A 24,073-nucleotide genomic window follows, 5' to 3' on the forward strand; every position below is an offset into this window, starting at 1 on the left:
GTCACTTTTTGCGGATACCATACAAATGAATGGGGAGAGCCGTAAACTGACACCTGCCTGTCGCAAAATTGTCCGTATCTTCTCTTATAAAACAGCAATTTCATTGTAGTTAACTCCACACATAGTTCATTCCAGAATTATAGTTTAGTGACAAACATGTTGAAAATGATCATATAGGGGGTATAGTTTCCTCACAAAAGCAGTTTATTTAGCACACTGAAGCACCTCCTCCATAGACATCCATTCAAAAAACAGCCTCTTGTCTCCTATTAAGTGTACAGCCCAAAGAATGTCTATGGTACTAAAGCTTTATTTTGATAGAAGGGCTCTGGTCCGGAATAGGGACGTGATAACTTTACGACAACTTTACAACCATGAGCGCTTTACGGCAGACTGAAGCATGTTGACGTTTTCTAACATGGGCTGTTGTTCTAACTGACTACAATAAGTTTTAGTTTTCGTCTGTCGTATACGAGTTCTGCTATTATATGTAGATTGTTTCCAGCATGGGTAAGCCGAAAAAGAAAAGTAAGTATTTACTCGTAAGGACGTATTCTGTAAGATACAGTTAGTTACTGACAACATGTTTTTAAAGTGTGGTTCTAATAAATATTTCCACTTATCCTCTACAAAACTTTGACAAAAGACAATAGAAACTGGACCCAGTACGTTTAAAATATTTAAGGTCTTTACCTATTTAAAGTATGGCTGTGACAATCCAAGTGGTCTGTCCATGACAAGTAAACAGTCCAGTAATGATCTCTAACCAGCAGTGAAATGTATCAGGGTGCAGAGTATACACAGACGCTGGTGTTTTTTCACTTAAATGAATGTTGTCTGTCTCCTCCTCAGGTGACCTGAGCCGTGCAGAGCTCATGATGATGACAATTGCAGATGTCATCAAGCAGTTGGTTGAGGCCCACGAGCAGGGAAAAGATATCAACCTTAACAAGTTAGTGTTTTTGCACAAATTACATGTAATCTTAAAGGTATAGTTCACCCAAAAATGAAAATTCTGTCACAATTTGTTCACGCTCATGTTGTTCCAAACCTGAATAACATGTTTTCTCCTGTGGAACACAAAGGATGTTAGGCAGAATTTTAGTTTCAGTAACCATTCACTTTCATTGTATGAAAAAAAAAAAAAAAAATGCAATGAAAGTGAATGGTGACTGAGGCTAACATTCTGGGTGAGTAAATGACAGATTACATTTTTTTCAGTGAATTATCGCTTTAAGTTTCAATCCTTTTGGGTCACTGTTTGACAATTTGGAAATATTAATAACCCTTTAAGCTTGGATTGGCCTGCTGGCGGGCCTTCGAGAAAAAAATCATTGTCAAAATATTAATAACTACAGTCTTGACCAAAGCAAAATGGGTATCGTTTTCAATCTTAAAAGTTGTACTTTACAACGTGTGTAGGCATTATGAAAACTGAACAAGTGCTTTGAAATTTGCAGACAAATCAGAAGTGTTCCGTTTTGATAATGTTTAAAAATTTTGCACTGTCCATATTATTGTAATCGGTAAAAACATCAAACTGATTAAATAGCCATGTTTCACGTGTTGTTGGAAAGCTCTCAAAGAGTAGAAAACTACTAGCCTAGATTTTTAGAAGAATATCTCAGCTCTGTAGGTGCATACAATGCAAGTGGATGGGGTCCTAAACTTTGAAGCCCCAAAAAGTACATAAAGGCAGCATAAAAGTAATCCATATGACTCTAGTTGTTTAATCCAGCCTAAATATAGCGAGTAATTTGACATACTTGTTACATGTAAACAGGTGTGGCTTATAAGCCGCATTTTTGCATGTAACTTTACGAAAAATAAGCAGAACATAAAATATCACATACCATTACTTGGAGGAGGGGATTCACATTAAAACGAGCCCACACACAATGCAGTTGGATGTATAGATCATTAGACAATCCACACAAAACACAGTGTTAACACAGCACATAATGTGCAATCTGGCTAAAAACACATTAGCTTTCCTAGATCAGATGACCTCATTGGAAATGATGTAGTACGTTGTCCAGCATCATGGAACGCTTTTTTAAGGCTATAACTTTTGATTGCTTTGTCGTATCAACACAACATTTTACTCAGTTACAGGGGACATAATTGGGAACAAAAAAATTTTTTTTGGAGCTACCTTATTTACACCCTGAGATATATAATTTCAAATCTGAAAAATAAAGGGAAATAAATTGTTGGATCAGGTTTTTTTTGTGTGATTCTTTTTATTATTATTTTTTTTTTATACCGTTTTTGAGGCTGCGAGTCTCATTTATCATAATTTATATAATTAAAAAATGTGAAAACTTTTCTTTAAAATAATACCAAACAATTTACCCTCTTTGGTAGAGATATAGGCATTTAATTTTGGGCATGGCACTGAAACAGGTAAGCTTTAAAAACACCTTCAGTGCTTAAAGGGTTAATGCAAAACAAAGACAGCTTGACAACCAAGATTCTGTCTCTAGGGTCAAGACAAAGACATCAGCCAAGTACGGCCTCTCTGCACAGCCACGGCTGGTGGACATCATTGCTGCAGTGCCACCTCACTATCGACGTGCTTTGGTGCCCAAACTGAAAGCTAAACCCATCCGCACTGCCAGTGGGGTAAGGATCCCAACCATAGGCTTAGTCTGGCTTGATTGCCCTTTGTTAATTGTATTGGAGGTGGTGTATAGATTTACCAGGAAGGAGAAATGGGGGAATGTAACAGCTGTAGAGACTCATGTTTCATATTTCTGTTTAGATTGCAGTTGTTGCTGTGATGTGCAAGCCCCATCGCTGTCCACACATCAGTTTCACTGGCAACATCTGTGTGTAAGTATGTCTAGAATAGTGTATGTCTCAGTGTATTTATTTTAATCTGGGTGAAATGTTTGCCACACAAGACAAATGTATTTATTTATTTAATTAGCAGATGATTCTATCCAAAGTGACTTAAATATGAGGAATGTAAGTGATTCATCCTAAAGAATGGTGCCATGAACTTACTACTTATGTTTCATAATAATTGGAGTAATTTTCAAAGTATGTCAATTCAGGGGATTAAAATATATATATATATATGTTTTTGCTTGTACTGCATCTTAAAGGTGGACTGAGTAACTTTTGTCTTTGTGTTGTGACTTACACTGACACCTAGCAGCTTGGATGCAGCATAATTTAAAATCAATAGTTTTCAGTTTCAGATGACATTGTAGAAATGTGGTATTCACAGTCAGCCATGATTACTTCAATCAGTGAGTACAAGTGTCAAATAACAGGACGGTTACTGAGATAAAGCGAGTAGTATTCGGCTGGTCATGTGATTCTAACATGGCAGTCCCCATGTGCGGACCCTCTCCATGTAGAATAAAACAGCTTTCATAAGGTTACTGATATGACTGGAGTCTTCATTTTAATGCAAGTGGTCATGATTTCCTACATATATTGCAAAATTACAATTCATGTCTTTAGGAGTTAAACTTTTTGTAATGAGGAAAGTTACTGAGTGCGCCTTTTAATAGTTATTTAGTTAAAAAACAAATGATTTTTTTTCTTTTTGCACTTCTGTGCTAAGTCATCTAGTTCATGCAATAACCACTATGTAATAATAATAATAATAAATTTTATTTATAAGCGCCTTTCAAGACTCTCAAGGACACTTTACATACATAATCACGTTTACAATAAGAACATAAAAGATACAAATCTAAAATCACAAATAAAGTATGCACAATCATAAAAATGAATACATTCATAAATAAAGGTTATTTGTAGAATGCCAATTTAAAAAGGTGGGTTTTGAGGAGAGACCTGAAAGTGGAAAGACAGTCATAATTACGGATATCTGGCAGTAAAGAGTTCCAGAGTTGTGGAGCAGCACTGCTAAAGGATCTGGACCCCATAGAAGTCAGACGAACTGAAGGTATCACAAGAGAGAGAGAGGAGCAGGATCTAAGAGTACAGGTAGGAGAATATATATGAAGAAGATCTAGAAGATAGGAAGGTGCTAGGCTATGAAGAGCCTTAAAAGTCAGTAACAGAATCTTGTATTCGATACGAAATTTAACAGGAAGCCAGTGCAGTTGTTGAAGAATAGGAGTTATATGGACAGAGTTAGAAGTTTGTGAAATAATCCGTGCATCTGAGTTTTGTATCAGCTGTAATTTATACTGAAGTTTTTGTGGTAGACCAAATAGAAGGGAATTAGAATAATCCAAACGGGACGTGACCAGAGCATGTATGAGAGTGACAGTGCTGTGAGTTGAAAGAGATGGACGAAGACGATTTATGGTGCGCAAGTGGAATTAAGCAGTCCGGGTAATATTATTTACATGTGCTTCAAAAGAAAGAGTGCTATCCAGAATGACACCCAGACTCTTAACTTTGAAACAGGGAAGGACAGTGGAATTGTCAATGGTCATAGCAAAACTTTTTTAATTGACAAGATTATGCTTAGTAGCTACAAGAAGTACCTCAGTTTTATTACTATTGAGTTTGAGGAAATTACAAGAAAACCATGATTGTATTTCAGGTAAACACTTATGAAAGGAAAATGGTGGAAGAGAAGAATTTGGCTTGTTGGACATTGAAAAATCCACAGTGAAAGTGGATTCCAAATTTCCTAAAAATATAACCGAGAGGTAGGAGATAGATTATAAATAATAAAGGGCCCAAGACTGATCCCTGTGGAACTCCAGTAGTAACTGGAGAGCACTGTGAACGGAAATTTTTCAATTTAACGAACTGAGTGTGACCAGAGAGGTAAGATTTAAACCAAGCGAGAGAAGTGCCTGTAATATCAATGGATAATAATCTCTCTAATAGAATATTGTGTGAGATAGTTTCAAAAGCTGCGCTTAAATCAAGAAGAATGAGTATAGACAGAAGTCCTTCATCAGCTGAAGTTAACAGATCATTAGTGATTTTGACCAAAGCAGTTTCAGTGCTGTGATGTGGGCGGAAACCTGATTGGAACTGTTCATAAAGGTTATTAGCTTGAAGATGTGTGTGAACCTGAAAAGCAACTATCCTTTCTAAAATTTTTGAAAGAAATGGTAAATTGGTAATTATCAAGTATTTGAGGATCTGAACCAGGTTTCTTCAGTATAGGACTGATCACAGCAGTTTTAAAAAATATGACGGTATTAAATGGTAGGCAAACTTTTATGAGCACACTGTAATGATATGACTGGCCACAGATGGACTGCAATTTATGAAAATTGAGACTGTGTGTCCTGGGTTTTGATGTTGATGCACTGTGTTTTTGTTTTTAATTTGCTCATACAGCTACTGCCCAGGGGGTCCGGACTCAGATTTTGAATATTCCACACAGTCTTACACAGGATATGAGGTAATTATCCTTCTGTCTCACAAACCAATACTATCACACATGTTTTTTTATTGTGTTTTGCAGTGGTGTTATTAAAAATGCTTAATTTTTATTGTCTATTCACCCTCTATGATTAGCCCACATCAATGAGAGCCATCCGTGCACGGTATGATCCCTACCTCCAGACTAGACACCGAGTAGAACAGGTAAATCTTCTAAGTTCATATTCATAATCAGTTTTTTCATGTTTTACAGTAAAACTCTGAAGTGTTCATATGTAGGAATGAGTTATGAATGGTCAAATTGTCATCCAACAAACAATTGATTTTTTTGCTTTTTATATTTTTAGCAGCAGCTCTGAAGGAGCACCTTGAATAATGAGAAAAAAAAACAAAACAAAAAAACACTTTTGAATAGTATGGTTAAAAATGATGTACACTCACTAGTTGTTTAGGAGACCCACCCACTAGTCAATTTTGAAAATATGTAATATTTTAATGATTGTACATACTTATTCATGGCTATAATTCTGTCATATACTCACACTGACAGCCTCAGTCACCATCCACTTTCATTTTTTCTCCATACAATGAAATGAATGGTGTCATTCTGGCTAACATCTCATTCTGTGTTCCACTGAAGAAAGAAAATCAGTCCTGTCTGTAACTATTCATGTTCATTCAGATGGTGTTAGTTTCAATACACTGTTGTGTTTGCATGTCTAGCTCAAGCAGCTTGGTCACAGTGTGGATAAAGTGGAGTTCATTGTGATGGGAGGCACATTCATGGCTCTGCCGGAGGAGTACAGGGACTATTTTATCCGTAACCTCCACGACGCGCTGTCAGGACACACGTCTAACACCGTCACTGAGGCTGTCAGGTATGAGCACCGCATGATAAACTCATCTGAGTGATAGAATAAGGTCACACTTAATTAGGAGTTTTATGGCGCAAATTCTCAGGGTCCTGGGGGGAAATGGTTCAATCCATCAGCAGTGGGCGCTATGCCCCAGGAAAGAGAACATTCTTTGTGGCATTATGTGTTGGTCTTCCTAAGAATAGGACTAATTTTATTGAATCATAAAAAGTTGCTTGAAATAATGGTAAAAAAATAAATAAAAATACAGGATCAAATAATAAAAATAAAAAAAAATTCTTCATTGAAGATACTTCATTGTAAAATTCATAATTAATGGTGTTTGCTAATGCAATGATTAATTAATCATTTATTATGATTTTTTCCTGGAACATGATACAATGGGCATAAAATATCCCATAGACTTGCATCAAGCTTGAATATCATAGATACACATACACCGCTGCTGAGGTGTATGTGTTTTCATAGTCCTTAAAAATTTTGCCTTCATTTACATTTGGAGACATTAACCGCATCGTCCATCAACGGTTAAATCTAAACTCAATAAAGGTTGCAAGTTGTTTTTTGAGGGTTACCTTCGTATTCGTGCAGATAAGTCAATAAAAATAAATTATTATTGCGAGACTGTGCGTTAAATCAGCAGGCACATATTTATGTATTAAAGGAATGATCTACAAATCTGTCGCCATTAATTGCAAAAATGCATAAAAGAGGGAACAGTTAACAAATCTGTGAGTTGTACTGTTCTAATCTTGTCAAACACACTCTCGTGTCGGTTGTGATGTGTAATCATTCCATTGAAACTGTGACAGTACAGCTCTGATTTCAAAGCGTTTCACAATTCCAACTGTGAGAGACTGATGTAAGTCTTCAGCTTGAAAATACTGTCCATACTGCTTTCTCGTTTAATAATGAAGTTATCTTCTTTGCATTTAATTGCCTGAACCCACCAAGCTCGTACAAAATTCAGCATCTTTTGGAAATTCATGGTAACACAAATCCAGATGTTTTCTTTTAGAATTTTTGCAAATAGGAACACTGTAGTGGCACTGGTTGTTACAATTCTTCACGATCGCCTCAGTAGTTTGCCCAACTATGACGACTTCTGCTTCGCGAACACGGAAGTGTGAAAAGGGTCCATTGTAGTGAGCAGATTAGCATCTCAGAATGCACAACACGTCGAACCTTGAGGTGGATGGGCTACAACAGCAGAAGGCCACGTCTGGTACTTTATTAGGATCATAGTGTTCCTAATAAAGTGCTCAGTGAGTGAATACAATTTTTCATCACCATCAGAGTAGCTTCAGTTATTATTTGAGATTTATATTCAGAAACAATTATTTTCTTCTTTTTTTTATAAAATCAAAGTTAATTAAATCCCCATATATCTCTCATTGTTGTCTAAAGGGGTTTGTTGTTAGGAAGTATAGAAAATGTCTAAAGCTTAACACTAAGTACTTGTCTTCAACCCATTACATAACTGGTCCATAAGCAGTTGATAAGTGTAGTAATTAAAGTGCCAGAGTTAGATTAAAGCGGAGGGGTCCAAAGCAGCTATGTTCTATTATGTGAACTTGGAAAAATCACTCTAACCTTAGATTAGTGCTTTTAGTCCTATGATAATTTGAGTCTGTGTTAGCAAAATGAACAAATGCTGGCCTTGGATCCTTTAAGCAACACTGCCAGAAAACCCCCGTGAGCAAATTTGGTACCATAGTTGTTTTGGACCGGTCTTCTACTATCAGAGCAGCTGCATTGGCTCTGCTTTCTGCCTAGTCATTGAACAAAATGGGAGAATGTGGCATCTGTATGCCCCAGATGAGAAGTTGGTCTCTTTGCTTTAATGATGGTGACAAGATAAAGTATGCTATTAGTTACATCTCTTGTTCTGTTATTTAACTGTTTAGCCTGCATTTAGTTGCATTTTGAACCTCCTGAGATGCCAGTGTGACTGCTGTGTGCATTTTCCACTTCCTTTTTTGGTTTTTAACTAGTAGCATCTAATAAACAATGCAAAAAAAAAAAAAAAAAAAACATTCTAGAGCAAATATCTTTTCTAAAAATGTATGTCCACGTATGTGGACAGCGGGACTAAGTTGTGAAATGTTTGATAATACCAAGCTATAGAAACTCAGATTTATTTTAATTTTATTTTTTTTTATCATAGTTTATAATGCTTCCTAGAGTGTTGTAAAGCTGCTTTGGAATAATGTGTATTTTGGAAAAGTACAAATAAAAAAAAATATACTAATACAAATTATTTGATTTGATTTGAAATTTATGTTATAATTTATTTTTCTACTTTGGCAACAAAATCTCAATGTTCTCTCTTTGCACTGTCAAACAAACAAGTGATAGCCAGTGTTGAAGCATTTTACCAATCACAAATTAGCATCATTCATTCTGAAACAAGCAATGGTCAGCATCGTCCAATCACTGCCAACCATGTTAAAATAAAATATACATGATACATTCTGAATCTAAGTACTGATTACCATTGTCCCATTTCTGCCAACCATGTTGAGTGGTTCAAAGATCATCTGCAGCCTGAAACAAAACTTTTGATAGGAAGTTTGTTTTGAATGCACTTGGCTTCATAGGAAGACTATAGGAGTCTCCCTTGCTCCCTATTTAGTGAAGCACTTAACCTCCAGTGTGCTATCTGTCTGCACTGGTCTCAGAACAGTTCGAAGTGCACCTTATTTTCCTCCTAACTCCATATAAAGCCTATGAAAGCATTTTTTTTTTTTCAATGTGAAAATGCACAGTAAAAATAGGATTTCTAATGAAAACCTAGTGCTATTGTCCATCAGGCACGTGCTGCAGGGCTTTGAGACTGAGCAAGCATTAAAAGATTTTTAATATACATTATTAAACGCCTGTGCCCAAAACACATACAGTACGGGAAAGTGTAATGTAGCGGAAATGTTATTGAAGTAAATTGTTGCCTTAGAACCCACAAGTCAATGGAAACAAATGTCACAGTGGCGAACCTGACCAAATTTTTTTTAATTCAGGACAGTAATATTGCTCGTATCATACAAATTAAAGACTGTCACATATTGAGCCGAGCATGTTATGTCCATTAAATCATACAATGAACCATAGTGCCAGAAGAGCTTGTTTTGACAAACAAAGAGATTGCCAGTTACTAGTTTCAACATCATAGGCCTCACACATCACTCTTCCCACAGTTCAGAACAACTGGAATGTTCAGCGGCAATTAACTGACCACCAAAGACAACAATCTTAACCTGAATGCACAAGACAAATGTAGCGTAGACACGACACGGCAGTCTACATCCCTTAATATATATATATATATATATATATATATATATATATATATATATATATATATATATTTTAAACAGACACTGCGCCCTAACGTTAGAAATATAAAACAGACAGAGCATAACACAAGAAGGACATGATTGCCAGAACACCACTTCATAGCCTCAGACTAACCAGAAACAATGACCTAGTATCAGTAACACAGATTTTTAATAAACATATTAATTTACCTTTGCTGGAACACAAAATCCATGCGTCTCTCCTTGTGAGTGAACTGTCACTTTGTTGTAAAAGTCACCTGCTTGTTGAAGATTTGATAGCCTCTCTTTCTCAATTTTTATTTTAAATTAACTTTGCTTAATCCCTGTAGGTCGCCAATGCTTACACTATATCCATTTTAGTGCTTAATAACACATTAGTTTGGTGAACTTGAATGTTTTGACGGAAAACAAAAATCTAGCCAATCAGATAGCGTGACTGAAGGAAGGAGCATTCTGATTGGCTTACTCATTTTGGTAAGGATGCTTACCTTTGCCATTTGTAGTAGCGGGCGTGATTCAATTTGAATGAACGTATAATGTTGAGTGAAAGGGCGGTAAACAGTGCTTTGAATCAGAGAAATCATAACATAAAGTGCTTATACCTGAGGGTGGCACCAAAGCAAATAAATTAATAACTGTCTGTGTGGCTCAACTGAGATGAAAGATGATGAATTTGAATGAAAACAGTATTTATATTAACAATTATATTTAAATATTTCATAGTGTCATTTTTCTTTTCACCCTACTTTAAGGTAAGCACTGCTTACCTTGCTTATATGGACGGCATGTCCCTGTTGTCCACTATAGTGTACATAGTGTTAGCAGTGTGGCGTTTCGTGAAATCGCTCAAATTTTAAAAATGGCATATCGTATGAAACGAGACTCTAATCTTTTGACTCAAACAGGTTTCAATGTAAAAACATAATACGGTTTCTTACCAGATGTAGTTTTGTTGGCGTTTCTCCCAATGACAAACTCCGCAGAGATCAGCACCATGTTGTTTTGTCACATGACTCCGTGCGTCGAATGTTTAAACCTTTTACTGAAAGCCCAGAGTGTCCTAAATGGAGATCTGTCGGTTTAAATGAAATTAAATGATGCATTGTGGATAGCGAAACCAAAATACAATGTCCTCGAATGTGGACGGGGTGTCGCACAAGGTTACGACTATCCAAGCAAAAAAGCCTTCTTTTCACTTTGTCCATTATTCAAACTTTTAAATTATGTTAAATGAAAATAATATTTAAAGGTGAAGTGTGTTGTTTCTGTGTCACTACCAGCACCAAATGAAATAGCAAAAACAATGACTGTTTTCAAGATGGCTTCCTGAACACTCCTGTTGTCTTCCATTAATTGACAAACAGATAGTCCAGGACTAAACCAATGCTATTGATTGAGCCAGTGTTCCTGTGTTGGACTGGTTGGGATGCTCAAACAAACAGAGCAATGTTTTGAAAGCACCACAGAGCCAGAGTGTTACACTATCAGGGAAATCAGCCTACAAATGACTTACTAGCTGTGCAGTTGTCATATTGAGATTGAATAGGAGAAAATATTTTGAAATAAAAAAATGTACACACTTGACCTTAAGGACTGGATCGCAAAGGTGGTTTAAACCATCATATTCCATCTTTTTCATTTATTTGAACACACTATTTCTCCGAAAAGGCTTTTTGTGTCAGTTTTGGCCAAGTGATAAGACAAATGCTGTTGACCCAGCCAGTGACATCAGCTCCATAGTGAAGACCAACTTATTGAAGTTAAAATGACAGCAAAGGAGATGATTGCAAGATGTGCATAGACTGTCACTGCAGGGTTATTGTGTGTGTTATGTCATTTATTTTTTGATAAGAATGTCTGCGTGTGTATGTGTGTGTGTGTGTGTGTAGAAGAAGAGGTCCACAGGATTGTCAGCCCACCACAGCTTATCAGCAGGTTTGTTAAGATTATACGATTGCCATAATTGTTCCGGCTGCTAATCAGGCAGAGATGGGGGAGACAACAGTTCGATTTCAGGCACAGTGCTTATCTCAGCAGTGGGTGTGTGTGGTGTGTGTGTGTGTGTGAGAGAGAGAGAGAGAGAGAGAGAGAGAGAGAGAGAGAAAAAGAAAGCACAAATTAGAAATGCTCTATTGGTTTCTCAACTACATTGTCTGAAATCAGGAGATAGAAGGAAGTTTTTGGACCATTAAATGACTATTAAAACTGCAGGACAATATCATGCGTGACAGGATGCCAAAAACCATGCATTAAAGAAGAATTATTACATTTATGCATGCCAATTCAGTTGGCCACTTGAAGCTAATTCAGGTCATAAAACTATTTTCATCAGTAACTCTAATACACAGATCATCCATTTTTATTTTTCATTTAGTTAGACATTCAGAGAAGTAATCTGGAAAATTCCCTTTTGTTTGGGGTGAAAACACATGCAATAGGAGTTTTTTAAAACTTTTATGAACTCGTTAAACAAGTGGACCTGGTACAGCGTGCAATAGAGGTGTTTTAAAAAGGGTTTGATTGTGGAAAAACACGTTTGTTGAAAAACACAAGTTTGTTGCATTGTGTTTTAGTACTTTAAAGAGATCCCATCATATCATTTAAAGGTATAGTTAATTCTGACATAATTCACTCACCCTTTAGTTCTTCTATGGAACCTAAAAGAAGATGTCAAGCAGTTTGTGAATCTCAGACACCATTCATTGCGTTTTTTCTTTCATACAATGAAAGTGAATGGTGACCGATGCTAATGTTCTGCCTAACATCATCTTTTGTTCTCCACAGAAGAAAGTCAAACAGGTTTTGTTTAAACCATTTAAACAAAATTTTATATTATGCACTAGTTCTTGTTGCCATACTGTTCATATAGGTGCTGATATTATGTTTTTTTTACAGGTATTCTGAGCGCAGTAACACCAAATGTGTCGGCATCACGATCGAGACCAGACCAGACTACTGCCTGAAGAGACACCTGAGTGACATGTTGGCCTACGGTTGCACCAGACTAGAGATTGGTGTACAGAGTGTCTATGAGGATGTAGCTCGAGATACCAACAGGTCAGACTTATTTAAAGGGATAGTTCACCCAAAAATGAAAATTGTGTCATACTTTACAAACCCGTATGACCTTTTGTCTTCTGACATAAGAGATGTTAGGCAGAATGTAATATCCCCAGTCTCCATTCACTTTTATTGTATTGAAAAATATGCCATGAAAGTGAATGGTGACTGAGGCTGACATTCCGTCTAACATCTCCTTTTGTGTTCCACGGAAGAAAGAATTGGTTTGGAAAAACAAGACAGTGAGTAAATTATAACAGAAGTTTCATTTTTGGCTTAACTATCCCTTTAAGGGGAGGAGCTTTAGAGGAGAAGATGAGTGTTTGGTATAATAAGCTTGATCCTATGATTTTAATTAGCACAACATCAAGATTAAGACTTTAAATGAGTCATTTTGTTTCACATGTTCTTTGGCTCTTGTTGATGATTGCTGTTTACTTGCTTGATTACTTCAAGGTATCATTTTAAGGCATTAAAGAGCCTATATTATGCTAATTTACATAATTTCAGGTTCATAATTTTAATTTGGGGTTCTACTAGAATAGGTTTACATGCTTTAATGTTCAAAAAACACATTATTTTTCTCTTACTGTACATTGCTGCAGCCCCTCTTTTCACCCTCTGGCTGAAATGCTCTGTTATAGCTCCTGTCTCTTTAAAGCCCCCCTTTTTTGAAACGCCCTGTCTGCTCTGATTGGTCAGCTGGCCCAGTCTGCTGTGATTGGTCAACTGCTTAGAGCGTGCGTCGGAAATATAATGCCCCTTACCATAACCGAGTTTCAGGCTTCCTGAGCAGCTGTAAACACTATTGTAACTACAGACAATTTTGCTAATTAAAAATACTTGCACGCTTTGGTGTAGTTAGGGATAAAGAAGCTTGCTTTGCTCAAGGGCACAGGACCTTAGCTATTTGCCTACCATCCTCTCTTCTCTAATTTCGATTCAGTGTTACAAAACCTGGGTAGATAAATAATATCTTGCATCTGTGCAGGTGGATAGATGACGCATAATGTGTCCATGTTTTGTTTTTTTATCATCATCAAGATTTTAGGACAAACTTTATATGATTTAATATGTATAAGTGAAAGTGTGTGTCTCCGGTCTTGTAACTGGTCACTATTTTTCTCAATTTATAATCATTTTATTGCCTTTACTGGTTTATTTCAAACGGTCCTGAGGTGTGACAAATGACTCCATGTGGTCTCTTATTAGTATGAGGTCATAAAAGTTGCATGCATAATAATCAGCAAAATTCTGTTTAAAATGGTTTTACATGGAGTTTAACATGGAAACTTTCCAAAAATATTCATTTCAGCTCCCTGTGTATCTGTGCTGTTGTGCATGTGATTATATGTAGTTTACATGTTGTGTTTTTTAGGGGTCACACAGTCCGGGCCGTTTGTGAATCTTTTCATCTGGCTAAAGATGCTGGTTTTAAGGTGGTAGCGCACATGATGCCAGACCTTCCCAATGTTGGCATGGAAAGAGACGTGGAGCAGTTCATAGTGAGTACTTCAACACAAAAACTAGGGACATCTGCAATCTGGATCAGTGTAATTCCTCTGCAGTTGTCTTTCACACCGGCACCAAAAACCGTGTGAAAACGGCAAAATAATTGATTGTCTGCCATTTTATGCTCTGTGATTTACCCTCATTCTGCAGAAAGTGAGACATGAAAGTGTGGAATCATTTTATTATAGGATTATGCCAAGTCGTGTTTCTAAGTTTGTGGTTTCTCAAACTTTTAAATGTTCTGTAAGCTCTTTTAATGTAAATTAACAGAGAACTCCTTATGTACAGAGTTATCTCTGGTTCCTTATGCAGGGGTTTATCTCTGTATACCTTTTTCATTACAGGTTACACATGTGGTTTACAAAATGTCACTTTTATCAACTAAAGGATTCCAAAGGGGTTTACGGCAGAAATTGCTGTTGGGATATCCACAATTTCCATATTGCTGGCAGGTTCTGTATTAACGTTGACACTCACACTCAAACTAACCAGAACTACTGAGCCATAGTGCTCATCAGACAGACTGCCCAGAGGTATTAAGATTGGAAATTAAACCATAGAAATGCTGCGCCTTTTAGAAAGCCTCTAAATAAAATAAAAAATTGTTTTCCATCTCACATAGCCCTAGGTTATAAAATTTTGAGTCAAAAAAAGGTAATACAGAGGAAGCAAACTGTATAAGAGTACTAAAACACCTATTCCAAGCTAGTGTAGAGTTGGGAAAATTCTGTATTTTGCTGGGTGCAGTAGCTAATTGATACATAGCTGGAATGACGGTTGAATGTAAATGAAGTGGGGAGTGATGTGCCATGGCAGGCTGCTCTTTTATGGCCTCTGTCAGTGTCCAGCTGTGACGCATTGGTTCACATTATCAGGGGCTTCATTATGTGAAGTGAATAGAGCATTCATTATTGTGGGTTTCATTACCAAGGCATGGAGATCCAATCAGTGACTGTGCTCTGGAACCCATTCAAAGTGTCTCTCTCTAAAAGACTGCATTAAACACCAACCAGGAGCAATCCAGGTGCCAACAGGTTTCTTTGATATCTTAAGTGAACGCTGTCAGTGCGCACAATCTCTGTAGTTTAAAGATTTTAAAGATGGTGATTATTTCCCTTAGTTCGAACAGCAACGTTAATGTTGCGTGACACTAAGTGACTTTAATTTTGCTAACGTAATGCTTAAATGTGTGTAATTATATAAATAATATTTTGCATTAACAGTCACTTAAGTGGCATATAACTGTAGAAGAGAACAATTCATGTCTTTTGCAATCATCCAGTCTCTAGAGTCTCTGAAAGCATCTCTCTAAATCTACAAGTCTTTAGTTAGATTTGTACATTGTTTACCAATCCCACATTACACCTACCTCATTTCCCCTTGGGAACCCACCTCCACATTGCTGCAATAAACCAGCAGCTCCAAAATATTTGAAGAGTGACACATTATTTGTTATTTTTATTTGTACCATTTGTAATTGTTGTAGTGCAATTACTCTGAGGTTAAAAGAGCACACTATCAGCTTTAATTTGATGGGAAAATTAGCCACATTCTACGCTTATGTTAAATTTGATATTTTTCCCTGAAATCAAACCTTTTTTAAACAATTTAGTTTTACATTTTACGCTCTCTCTCTGACCCTTTGAATTAAACAAGCTGCTTTTTGAGCAGAATAGCATCTCAGAATGCACAACACGTCGAACCTTGGGTCGGATAAGCTACAACAGCAGAAGACATAGTGCTCAGTGAGTGTACACTGATGAGCCAAAACATGATCTGCTAATATGCTGGTGGTCCTCCGCGTGTCGCCAAAACAGTGCCGACCCGCCAAGGCATGGACTACAAGACCCCTGAAGGTGTCCTGTGGTATCTGCCACCAAGACATTATTACCAGCAGATCCTTCAAATCCTGTAAGTTGTGAGGTGGAGCGCCGTGGATCGAACTTGTTGGTCCAGCACATCCCACAGATGCTCAATCGGATTGAGATCTGGGGAATTTGGAGGCCAGAGCAACACCTTGAACTCTTCATCATGTTCCTCAGACCATTCCCGAACAATGTGTGTAGTGTAGCTGGGTGCATTATCCTGCTGAAAGAGGCCACTGCCATCAGGGAATACCATTGCTATGAAGGGGTGTACGTGGTCTGCAACGATGTACATGTCAAATTGAAGTCCACATGAATGGCCGGACCCAGGGTTTCCCAGCAGAACATTGCCTAGAGCATCACACTCCCTCCACCGGCTTGTCGTCTCCCTACAGTGCATCACTTCCCCAGGTAAACGGCGCACACGTACATGGCCGTCCACGTGATGTAAAAGAAAACGGGACTCGTCGGACCAGGTGGCCTTCCACTGCTCCAAGGTCCAGTTCCGACGCTTGCGTGCCCATTGTAGACACTTTAGACTGCGGACATGGGTCATCATAGGCACTCTGACCGGTCTGCGGCTACGCAGCCCCATACACATCAGGATGCTATGCACTTTGTGTTGACACATTCCTCCCGTAACCATCATTAACATTTTCTGTGACTTGTGCCACAGTAGACCTTCTGTCGGTTCAGACCAGACGGTATAGCCTTCGTTGCCCTCTCAAATCAAGAATTTCTTTTTGCTTTCAAGAATTTCACACACCATTGCACTTGTGTATATGGCTGTGTGACAATAATGTGATTTGATTTGAAATCAATGAGCCTTGGGTGCCCAACACCTTGTTGTTGGTTTGTGGTTTGTCCATCCTCGGACCACTGTCAGTAGGTACTCACTACTGCTGACCGGGAGCACCCCACAAGCCTTGCCTTTTCAGAGATGCTCTGACCCAGTTGTCTGGCCATAACAATCTGTCCCTTGTCAAAGTCGCTCAGGTCTTTACTCCTGCCCATTTCTCCTGCATTCAACACGTTGACTACGAGAACTGATTGTTCATTTACCATTTAATCTACCCAGACCTTGACATGTGGCCTTGTTAGGAGATGATCAATGTTAACGTTGCTTCACCTGTGAGTGGTCATAATGTTATGTTGGCTCATCAGTGTATATGTATGAGGGAAAGTGTATATCTTCGGTCCTGTAAATGGTCATCATTTCGTTTAGGTTTTTCACCATTTATAATCACCTTTTTGCCTTCAATAGTTCATTTAAATGATCCTGCAGTGTGACTTTTGGATTGTTAAAGGTACAGACATTTCATGTTGTATGAGGTCATAAACACTGCTTATATATAATTATTATTATTATTATTATTATTAATAATAATAATAAAAATAATATTAATAATATTCTTTTTTTAGATAGCTTTAGATGAATTATAGCATGTCACACCCCAGGACCCAGCTAAACACTGTTTAAAGTTTTTGACTACCCATTTGTATATTTGTACACTCTGCATTTATGCACAAGATACCCCTCCTGTTCTATTTGTAGATAAAGTGAGTCAGTGTAACCATATCCCAGCAAACTCGCTAGTGAAATAATGTTCTGATCAGAATCAGTGTTTTTGTCCTTAACCATGACGTTACTCTGTCTTTACATCTCATTACACTGAAGAGTTCATGCCATGTGGACCAACTTTTGTGATTATAAACGGCTCATTGCTATTCCGGTCCACCTCCTAATTCCTTCAGCCTTCATATTAGGATCCGTTTCACAGATAGGTTTGAGTGTATATCAAATTGTCTCTCTCCCCACCACACACCCATTGTGATATCTCTGTGATAGAGCGCCGTTAAGAGGCAGTGTGAAAGAGCAGGAGAGAGAGGGAGATTAATGGCTCTGGATGGTGGTCTCTGACCCCACTGCTATCAGCTCTATTCCTCCACCAGCACAAGGCGCCCACACAACCTCACCTGTGTCACCAGCTGGCAGCGCTCGCCCGGTTTATCTCACCTAACCTGCTTTCTGTAGTGCTCACACTCTCTTCTTCTCCTCCCACTTCCGTATTTACCCGCTTGCTCACTGTCACGCCTCCCTCCACCTCCCCACCTTACAAGACAGGGAACTGTTGGCACTATCTCAGGACGGGTGGGTGATGGAAAGGAGCGTGGCTCGGTGATAAAGGAATCCCATTACAGACTCGTCCAACTCACACTTCTCACTTATCAGACTGTGTGCAGGCTCCCCTCCCAAAAAAATAAAAAAATAACACTCAGTGTAAATACATCACACAAAGATGTTAAATAGTAAGAAGAAGCTTAAACAATACTGTACGGCTGTTCGTGACTCAAGTAATCTGTCGTTTCAGATGACTTGTCAGTGAATGGGAACTATTTTTGTTTGTTTTTGTTATTTCAAACCGCTGTTTAGTTTTAGACTTTTGCAATTTAGTTTTAAGGCACCGGTGTCCAGTCCGATTCGCTAGTGTGTCAGAAAGATAGGCAATGCCAATTAAATGACCATTGACATTGTCTCTTTGATTGTAATGGTTGCGTTATCAGTGTCGTTGCATGACATCTGAAGTTCTCAAAGTGACAAGGGTGAAACAAATTCCCGTACGATTATGTTTCAGACCTTTTCTAATAACTGACGCAAGCAGCATCATTAATGGTGGTCAGTGGGCTTTATTTATAGTAGTTTGCAAATTATTGATCTTGTGAATGACTCTCAAATTACATACATTTCATTTATTGAGTACTTCAGGTGAAATTAAATGAGTGGCATTTGAATCCCTTGTTTGTGTTGTGCTAGGAGTAAAATTCCTACCAGCATACAATATAAGCTGAATATGCTTATACTCTACATACACTGATGAGCCAAAACATTATGACCATCTGTCTTATATGCTATTGGTCCTCCGTGTGTCGCCAAAACCGTGCCTATCCGCCAAGACATGGAATCTACAAGACCCCTGAAGGTGTCCTGTGGTATCTGACACCAAGACATTGACTTGTGCCATAGTAGACCTTATGTCGGTTCAGACCAGATGGGATAGCCTTTTTTGCACTCGTGCATCGATGAGCCTTGAACGCCCAACACCCTGTCGCCGGTTTGTGGTTTGTAGCTCCTCAGACCACTGTCGCTAGGTACTCACCACTGCCGACCTGAAGCACCCACAAGCTTTGCCGTTTCAGAGATGCTCAGACCCAGTTGTCTGGCCATAACAATTTGGCCCTTGTCAAAGTCACTTAGGTCTTTACTGCTGCCCATTTCTCCCTCATTCAACACGTTAACTACGAGAACTGATTGTTTGCTTACCATCTAATCTATGCTGACCTTGACATGTAGCCTTGTAAGGAGATGATCAACGTTATTCGCTTCACCTGTGAGTGGTCATAATATTTTGGCTCATCGGTGTATAATGTAGTAGAGTATATACAGCGTATATAACAGAAAACTCATGCCTTCAACTATTTATTCCCCGTTGATATTTCTTCAGTGATAATATTAGGGATTGTTGGTTGGATCCTAAAGAATCGATACTTCCGATACTGATGTTGTATCAAGAGGATCGATCTTCACAAAAGAGCGCTACACTCTGGTTCCGGAAGTAAAAATCCCACTCATTTATCCCATAGACGAATTGATTTTCAATGATAACTTATCAACCTTTAAAGACAGACCTAGCGTGAGCTACGAGGTTGTTCATCGATGGTATAGGCTTCCGTTGAAGCCATCCGTCTGCGTTATCTCAATTTCATTGTTTAAAAATCGTTTTTGATAGCGGAATTCATGGTAAACAACTACGTTTCCCATGGTACAGCAGAGAATGATTTATCAATCAGAGAACCGCAGGCAGCGAAACCCGCAATTCGTCACTCGGAGCAACCGCACGTTCCCAGGACGCACTGTGAATGACGTAATCGAGTTTGTCTCTCTTCACCTTTAAACTACTTGTATATTTGTACATATTGGTATTTTGTGCAATAAATTTAAAATATATTGTTTCAATACTTATAATAAACCATCTAAAATCAATAGTTGTATATATTCCCATCGTTTTTTATTCAGTGACATCATTCGCAATGCTTCATGGGATTGTAGTTTGTGCCCTCATGAAAGACAGTAAGTACACAGACTTGTACCTTTGTCTTTATGTCAGATTTTCAAATACTTTTTAACTAAAAACTGCCTAAAAACAAGATTGTGTTGTGATTCACCTCGGAGCTGGTTGGTTTGGTTCATGACTCACAACTCTTTTATGAAGGATTTTATTAAAAGTGGTTGAAAGAAATTAATGGGGGAAAAAACTTCCGGAAACTAGATGGCTGAAAAAGTTGGCAGGCAATATTGCACTCTATTGACGCTCCCGACTTTGGGGGTGGCTTGCGATTGGGCAACCTCCTTTGCCTTTGCCTAGAAACGGCCCTGAATTTGACCCACTTTATCCACAGAATTTGAAAAGGCGCCACTTTAGCAATATTGTCCTAGATTATAGTATTTGGGTATCAGATCGAAAAGACAAAAAAGCCGTATCGCCCATGGCTAGATAACAGTTTGGGAAAAGATTGTTGAAAATTTTAGGACTTGCACATATTTTCATAAAGGATAACTTTGTTATTTTTGACAATAATTATTTGTGAATTTAAAGTACCATAAGTGTAAAAGTGGTTGATCGATAGAGTTTTTATAATGACCAATGCTGATATCTAGAGTGCAGGGTTGCCACTGGTCAAAACAATGCAGATAATAAAATCATTTTAATGATGGAAAATGAGACTGAGATTTAAAATGTATTAAATTAAACACTTATTATGCACCATGTTTCCTCAAAATTTGCAAAGAAAAATGTTGTCTAAAATAATATACATTTTTTATAAAAATATAATTAGTATAAGAATATAATTTTTTATCCATCAAAAAAATTTGGTAGATTTTGAAGCTGACATAAGGAAGAACTAACACTTCTGTTAATCAGACAACTGGGCATCGTCATTGGTCAATACCAGTTTCTTCAAAATGGCCAAGTATCGGCTGATTTATCAGCCTGACTGAATAACAAAGTAGTGCAAATGTGCATTGTCCTAATGGAAAAGGTCTCATGTTTGCTTTGCTGTGATAACCTCACTCTCCTCTCTCTTTAACAGGAGTTTTTTGAGAACCCTGCGTTCAGGCCAGACGGGCTCAAACTCTACCCTACACTAGTGATTCGAGGCACTGGACTCTATGAGCTGTGGAAAACAGGCCGCTATAAGAGCTACTCTCCCAGTGCCTTGGTGGATCTGGTAGCACGGATACTAGCACTGGTCCCACCTTGGACTCGTGTGTACCGCGTGCAGAGGTAGGAGGGAGTTGTTTTAGAAGCTCTGTTCCAAAACCTAGTGAGCTTCCTACATATGCAGCATTCTAACCGAAATAGAAACTCAAATTGATTTCAGTAGAGTTAGCTTGTTGCTAAGGTAACAACGCGATTCTCTCATAAGCATAAAAATACAAAGCACACAAAACATTTGTATGTTTATTCATAATCAAAATTTATCTTGCTTCATCCGCCATCTCGTTTTTACTCTGTGCTCATCACAACAAATTGGATTTCGTTCTCTGCAAAGGATCCGAGTCAATGTTTCCTATTGTGTTGGTTTTGAAACTTTGAGTTAATATATTGTCTCTTTCAGGGATATCCCAATGCCGTTGGTGAGCTCTGGTGTGGAACATGGAAATCTGCGAGAACTGGCATTGGCGAGAATGAAAGACATGGGCACTGAGGTAACATTCGTTATACCAAAATCAATCATTTAATTTGTTTGGTCTATGAATTCAGGGTCATTTTGTTCAAGCCATGTCGTTGGTTCCTGTAGTGTAGGGATGTAAGAACCAGAGAAGTTGGCATACAAGAGATTCATCACAAAGTTCGACCATACCAGGTAATTAGTCAGTGTCAATGATCAGTTATGTACAGTTGTTAACAGAAAGAGCTCTGGGCACTAACATGCAGTTTCAATGCTTCACATAGGTGGAGCTGATCCGCAGAGACTATGTGGCTAATGGGGGCTGGGAGACCTTCCTGTCTTATGAGGACCCTGAGCAGGACATTCTAATTGGTCTCCTCCGTCTTCGCCGCTGCTCACCACAGTCCTTCCGTCCGGAGTTAAAGGGTGGCGTATCCATTGTTCGGGAGCTGCATGTCTATGGGAGTGTGGTGCCTGTCAGCAGCCGGGACCCCAGCAAGTTCCAGCACCAGGTAAAGGCTAGGGATGAGCACAAGTACAAGAGTACTTGGAAGTTACGGCAATGATCAATCATGAAAATACAATAGTTGTGTTACTTGACTATTTTTTTAAACTTCCAAGCATTTCACACCGATAAAAATTCAGGAACAACTGTAAACAAATGTGTCAAAAAGGAGCCTAATTTTTAATTTTGTAATTGGTTATGGCATCATTTTTGTCAGTACTTTGTGGTCCAATTCATCAGACAACAATTTGCCTCAATAACGTCACCATTTAACCTTCACTTGTTCCTTTCAAAAACGGGTAGATGGCACGCAATTCAATGGAACAAACTGCAGTGGTCTTGATTTGTTTTTTATGAGATGTGCACTCAATAACTTTTGTCTTTGTGTTATCTTTGACTTACACTGACACCTAGTGGCTTGGATGCAGCATAATTTAAAGTTTTCAGTTTCAGATGCCATTGTAGAAATGTAGTATTCAAAGTCTGCCATGATTACTTTAATCATTGAGTGAAAGTGTCAAATAACAGGACGGTTACTGAGATTAAGTGAGTAGTATTTAGCTGGTCATGTGATTCTAACATGTTAGCCCCCATGTTCAGACCCTCTCCATGTAGAATAAAACTGCTTTTATAAGGTTACTTATATGACTGGAGTCTTCATTTTAATGCAAGTGGTCATGATTTCCTACATATATTGCAAAATTACAATTTATGTCTTTACAGGGTTCCTGCGGATCCTTAAAAAGTCTTAAAATGTCTGAAATTCAGTTTTCCAAAATTTAAGGTCGTAAAAAGTTTTAAATATCTTAAATGATACAACAAAAGTCTTAATTATCATTTAAAGAGGTCTTACATTTTGAGGCGGAAAGACAGGTATCCTGATATGACCTAATGTGATTATCAAACTTCAAAAGAATATGATTTAATTAAATAAATGCATACGCTGCATCCTTCATAGTGAAAACGCAGCACTGTTGTATTTTCTCCAAACTAGCGGGGGCTTGTGAGTGTTTGCAGCTGTTGCAGAGGTGTTTGCAATCATTAGGACATATCGGAAATTTATGACAAGCGATTGCTAATGATCACCTGTTGATGATGATGATATAATAATGAAATATGACAATGTTTACTTTTAATTGTTTATATTGTATTATGTTATAGATTATTGTAGGAGTGCACATTTTATTTCCCTTATTTGTTTGAATGAGCAGCTGGAAGCAGTGAAGCGCAAACATTTCAAAATAAGAGTCCTAATTACTTTCTAAAACACTTATCTATATCGACCAGATGAAAAATACAAGGATAGACATGAAATTGTATAAAATATAAATAAAAAATAAATCATATAAATTCAAATAAATAATTCATGAAATGGCCAAAGAATTTAAGGGGGCTGCATTAAATTAGAAAACATTTTACATTATACATTTTAACATTAGATGTTAAATTTAGATTTCAAATTCACTATTGTTTTATATAAAATTGTTCTGTAGTCTATACAGTATTTAAAACAATTACATCAGAAGTATCTGTAAATTACTGGACAATTAAAAGTAATCTCTTTAATTTTTTCAATGAAAAAGCATTTAATTACAATAATTAATTACCCAATACTGTGCACCATAAACTGCATCTGGAATTTAATTCAATTTGGACTCTTGTAGCCTCTGTCTGGTGCTTCCCATCACAGGAAGGAAAGACCAAGAACATTTCATATAGTCTTCCAATTTTAAAAACTATTGGCAGATTAATTGCCTTTCAAATCATTATCATATCAGCAAAATCCAAAATTGGTCAACCTCTAATTTGTATTTATTTATATAATGGTACATAAACCAATTTTAATGTGATGTG

General features: G+C 37.7%; 1 protein-coding gene across 1 annotated transcript in view; it reads left to right on the forward strand.

Annotated features, from left to right (window-relative positions):
- Positions 1 to 367: 367 nt before the first annotated feature.
- LOC127456723 (elongator complex protein 3) overlaps positions 368 to 24,073 on the forward strand; it is a 27,957-nt gene continuing 4,251 nt past the window's right edge. The window contains exons 1-13 of the mRNA XM_051725251.1: positions 368 to 528; positions 853 to 952; positions 2,487 to 2,625; positions 2,765 to 2,835; positions 5,290 to 5,353; positions 5,470 to 5,538; positions 6,058 to 6,212; positions 12,440 to 12,601; positions 13,983 to 14,109; positions 21,133 to 21,326; positions 21,661 to 21,751; positions 21,844 to 21,909; positions 21,999 to 22,226. Of these exons, the coding sequence (XP_051581211.1) occupies positions 507 to 528; positions 853 to 952; positions 2,487 to 2,625; positions 2,765 to 2,835; positions 5,290 to 5,353; positions 5,470 to 5,538; positions 6,058 to 6,212; positions 12,440 to 12,601; positions 13,983 to 14,109; positions 21,133 to 21,326; positions 21,661 to 21,751; positions 21,844 to 21,909; positions 21,999 to 22,226 (1,488 nt within the window). The 5' untranslated portion in view covers positions 368 to 506. The remainder of the gene's footprint in view (positions 529 to 852; positions 953 to 2,486; positions 2,626 to 2,764; positions 2,836 to 5,289; positions 5,354 to 5,469; positions 5,539 to 6,057; positions 6,213 to 12,439; positions 12,602 to 13,982; positions 14,110 to 21,132; positions 21,327 to 21,660; positions 21,752 to 21,843; positions 21,910 to 21,998; positions 22,227 to 24,073) is intronic.

This window comes from Myxocyprinus asiaticus, chromosome 19 (assembly GCF_019703515.2).
Source record: "Myxocyprinus asiaticus isolate MX2 ecotype Aquarium Trade chromosome 19, UBuf_Myxa_2, whole genome shotgun sequence".
In the NCBI taxonomy this organism is placed as follows: Eukaryota; Metazoa; Chordata; class Actinopteri; order Cypriniformes; family Catostomidae; genus Myxocyprinus; species Myxocyprinus asiaticus.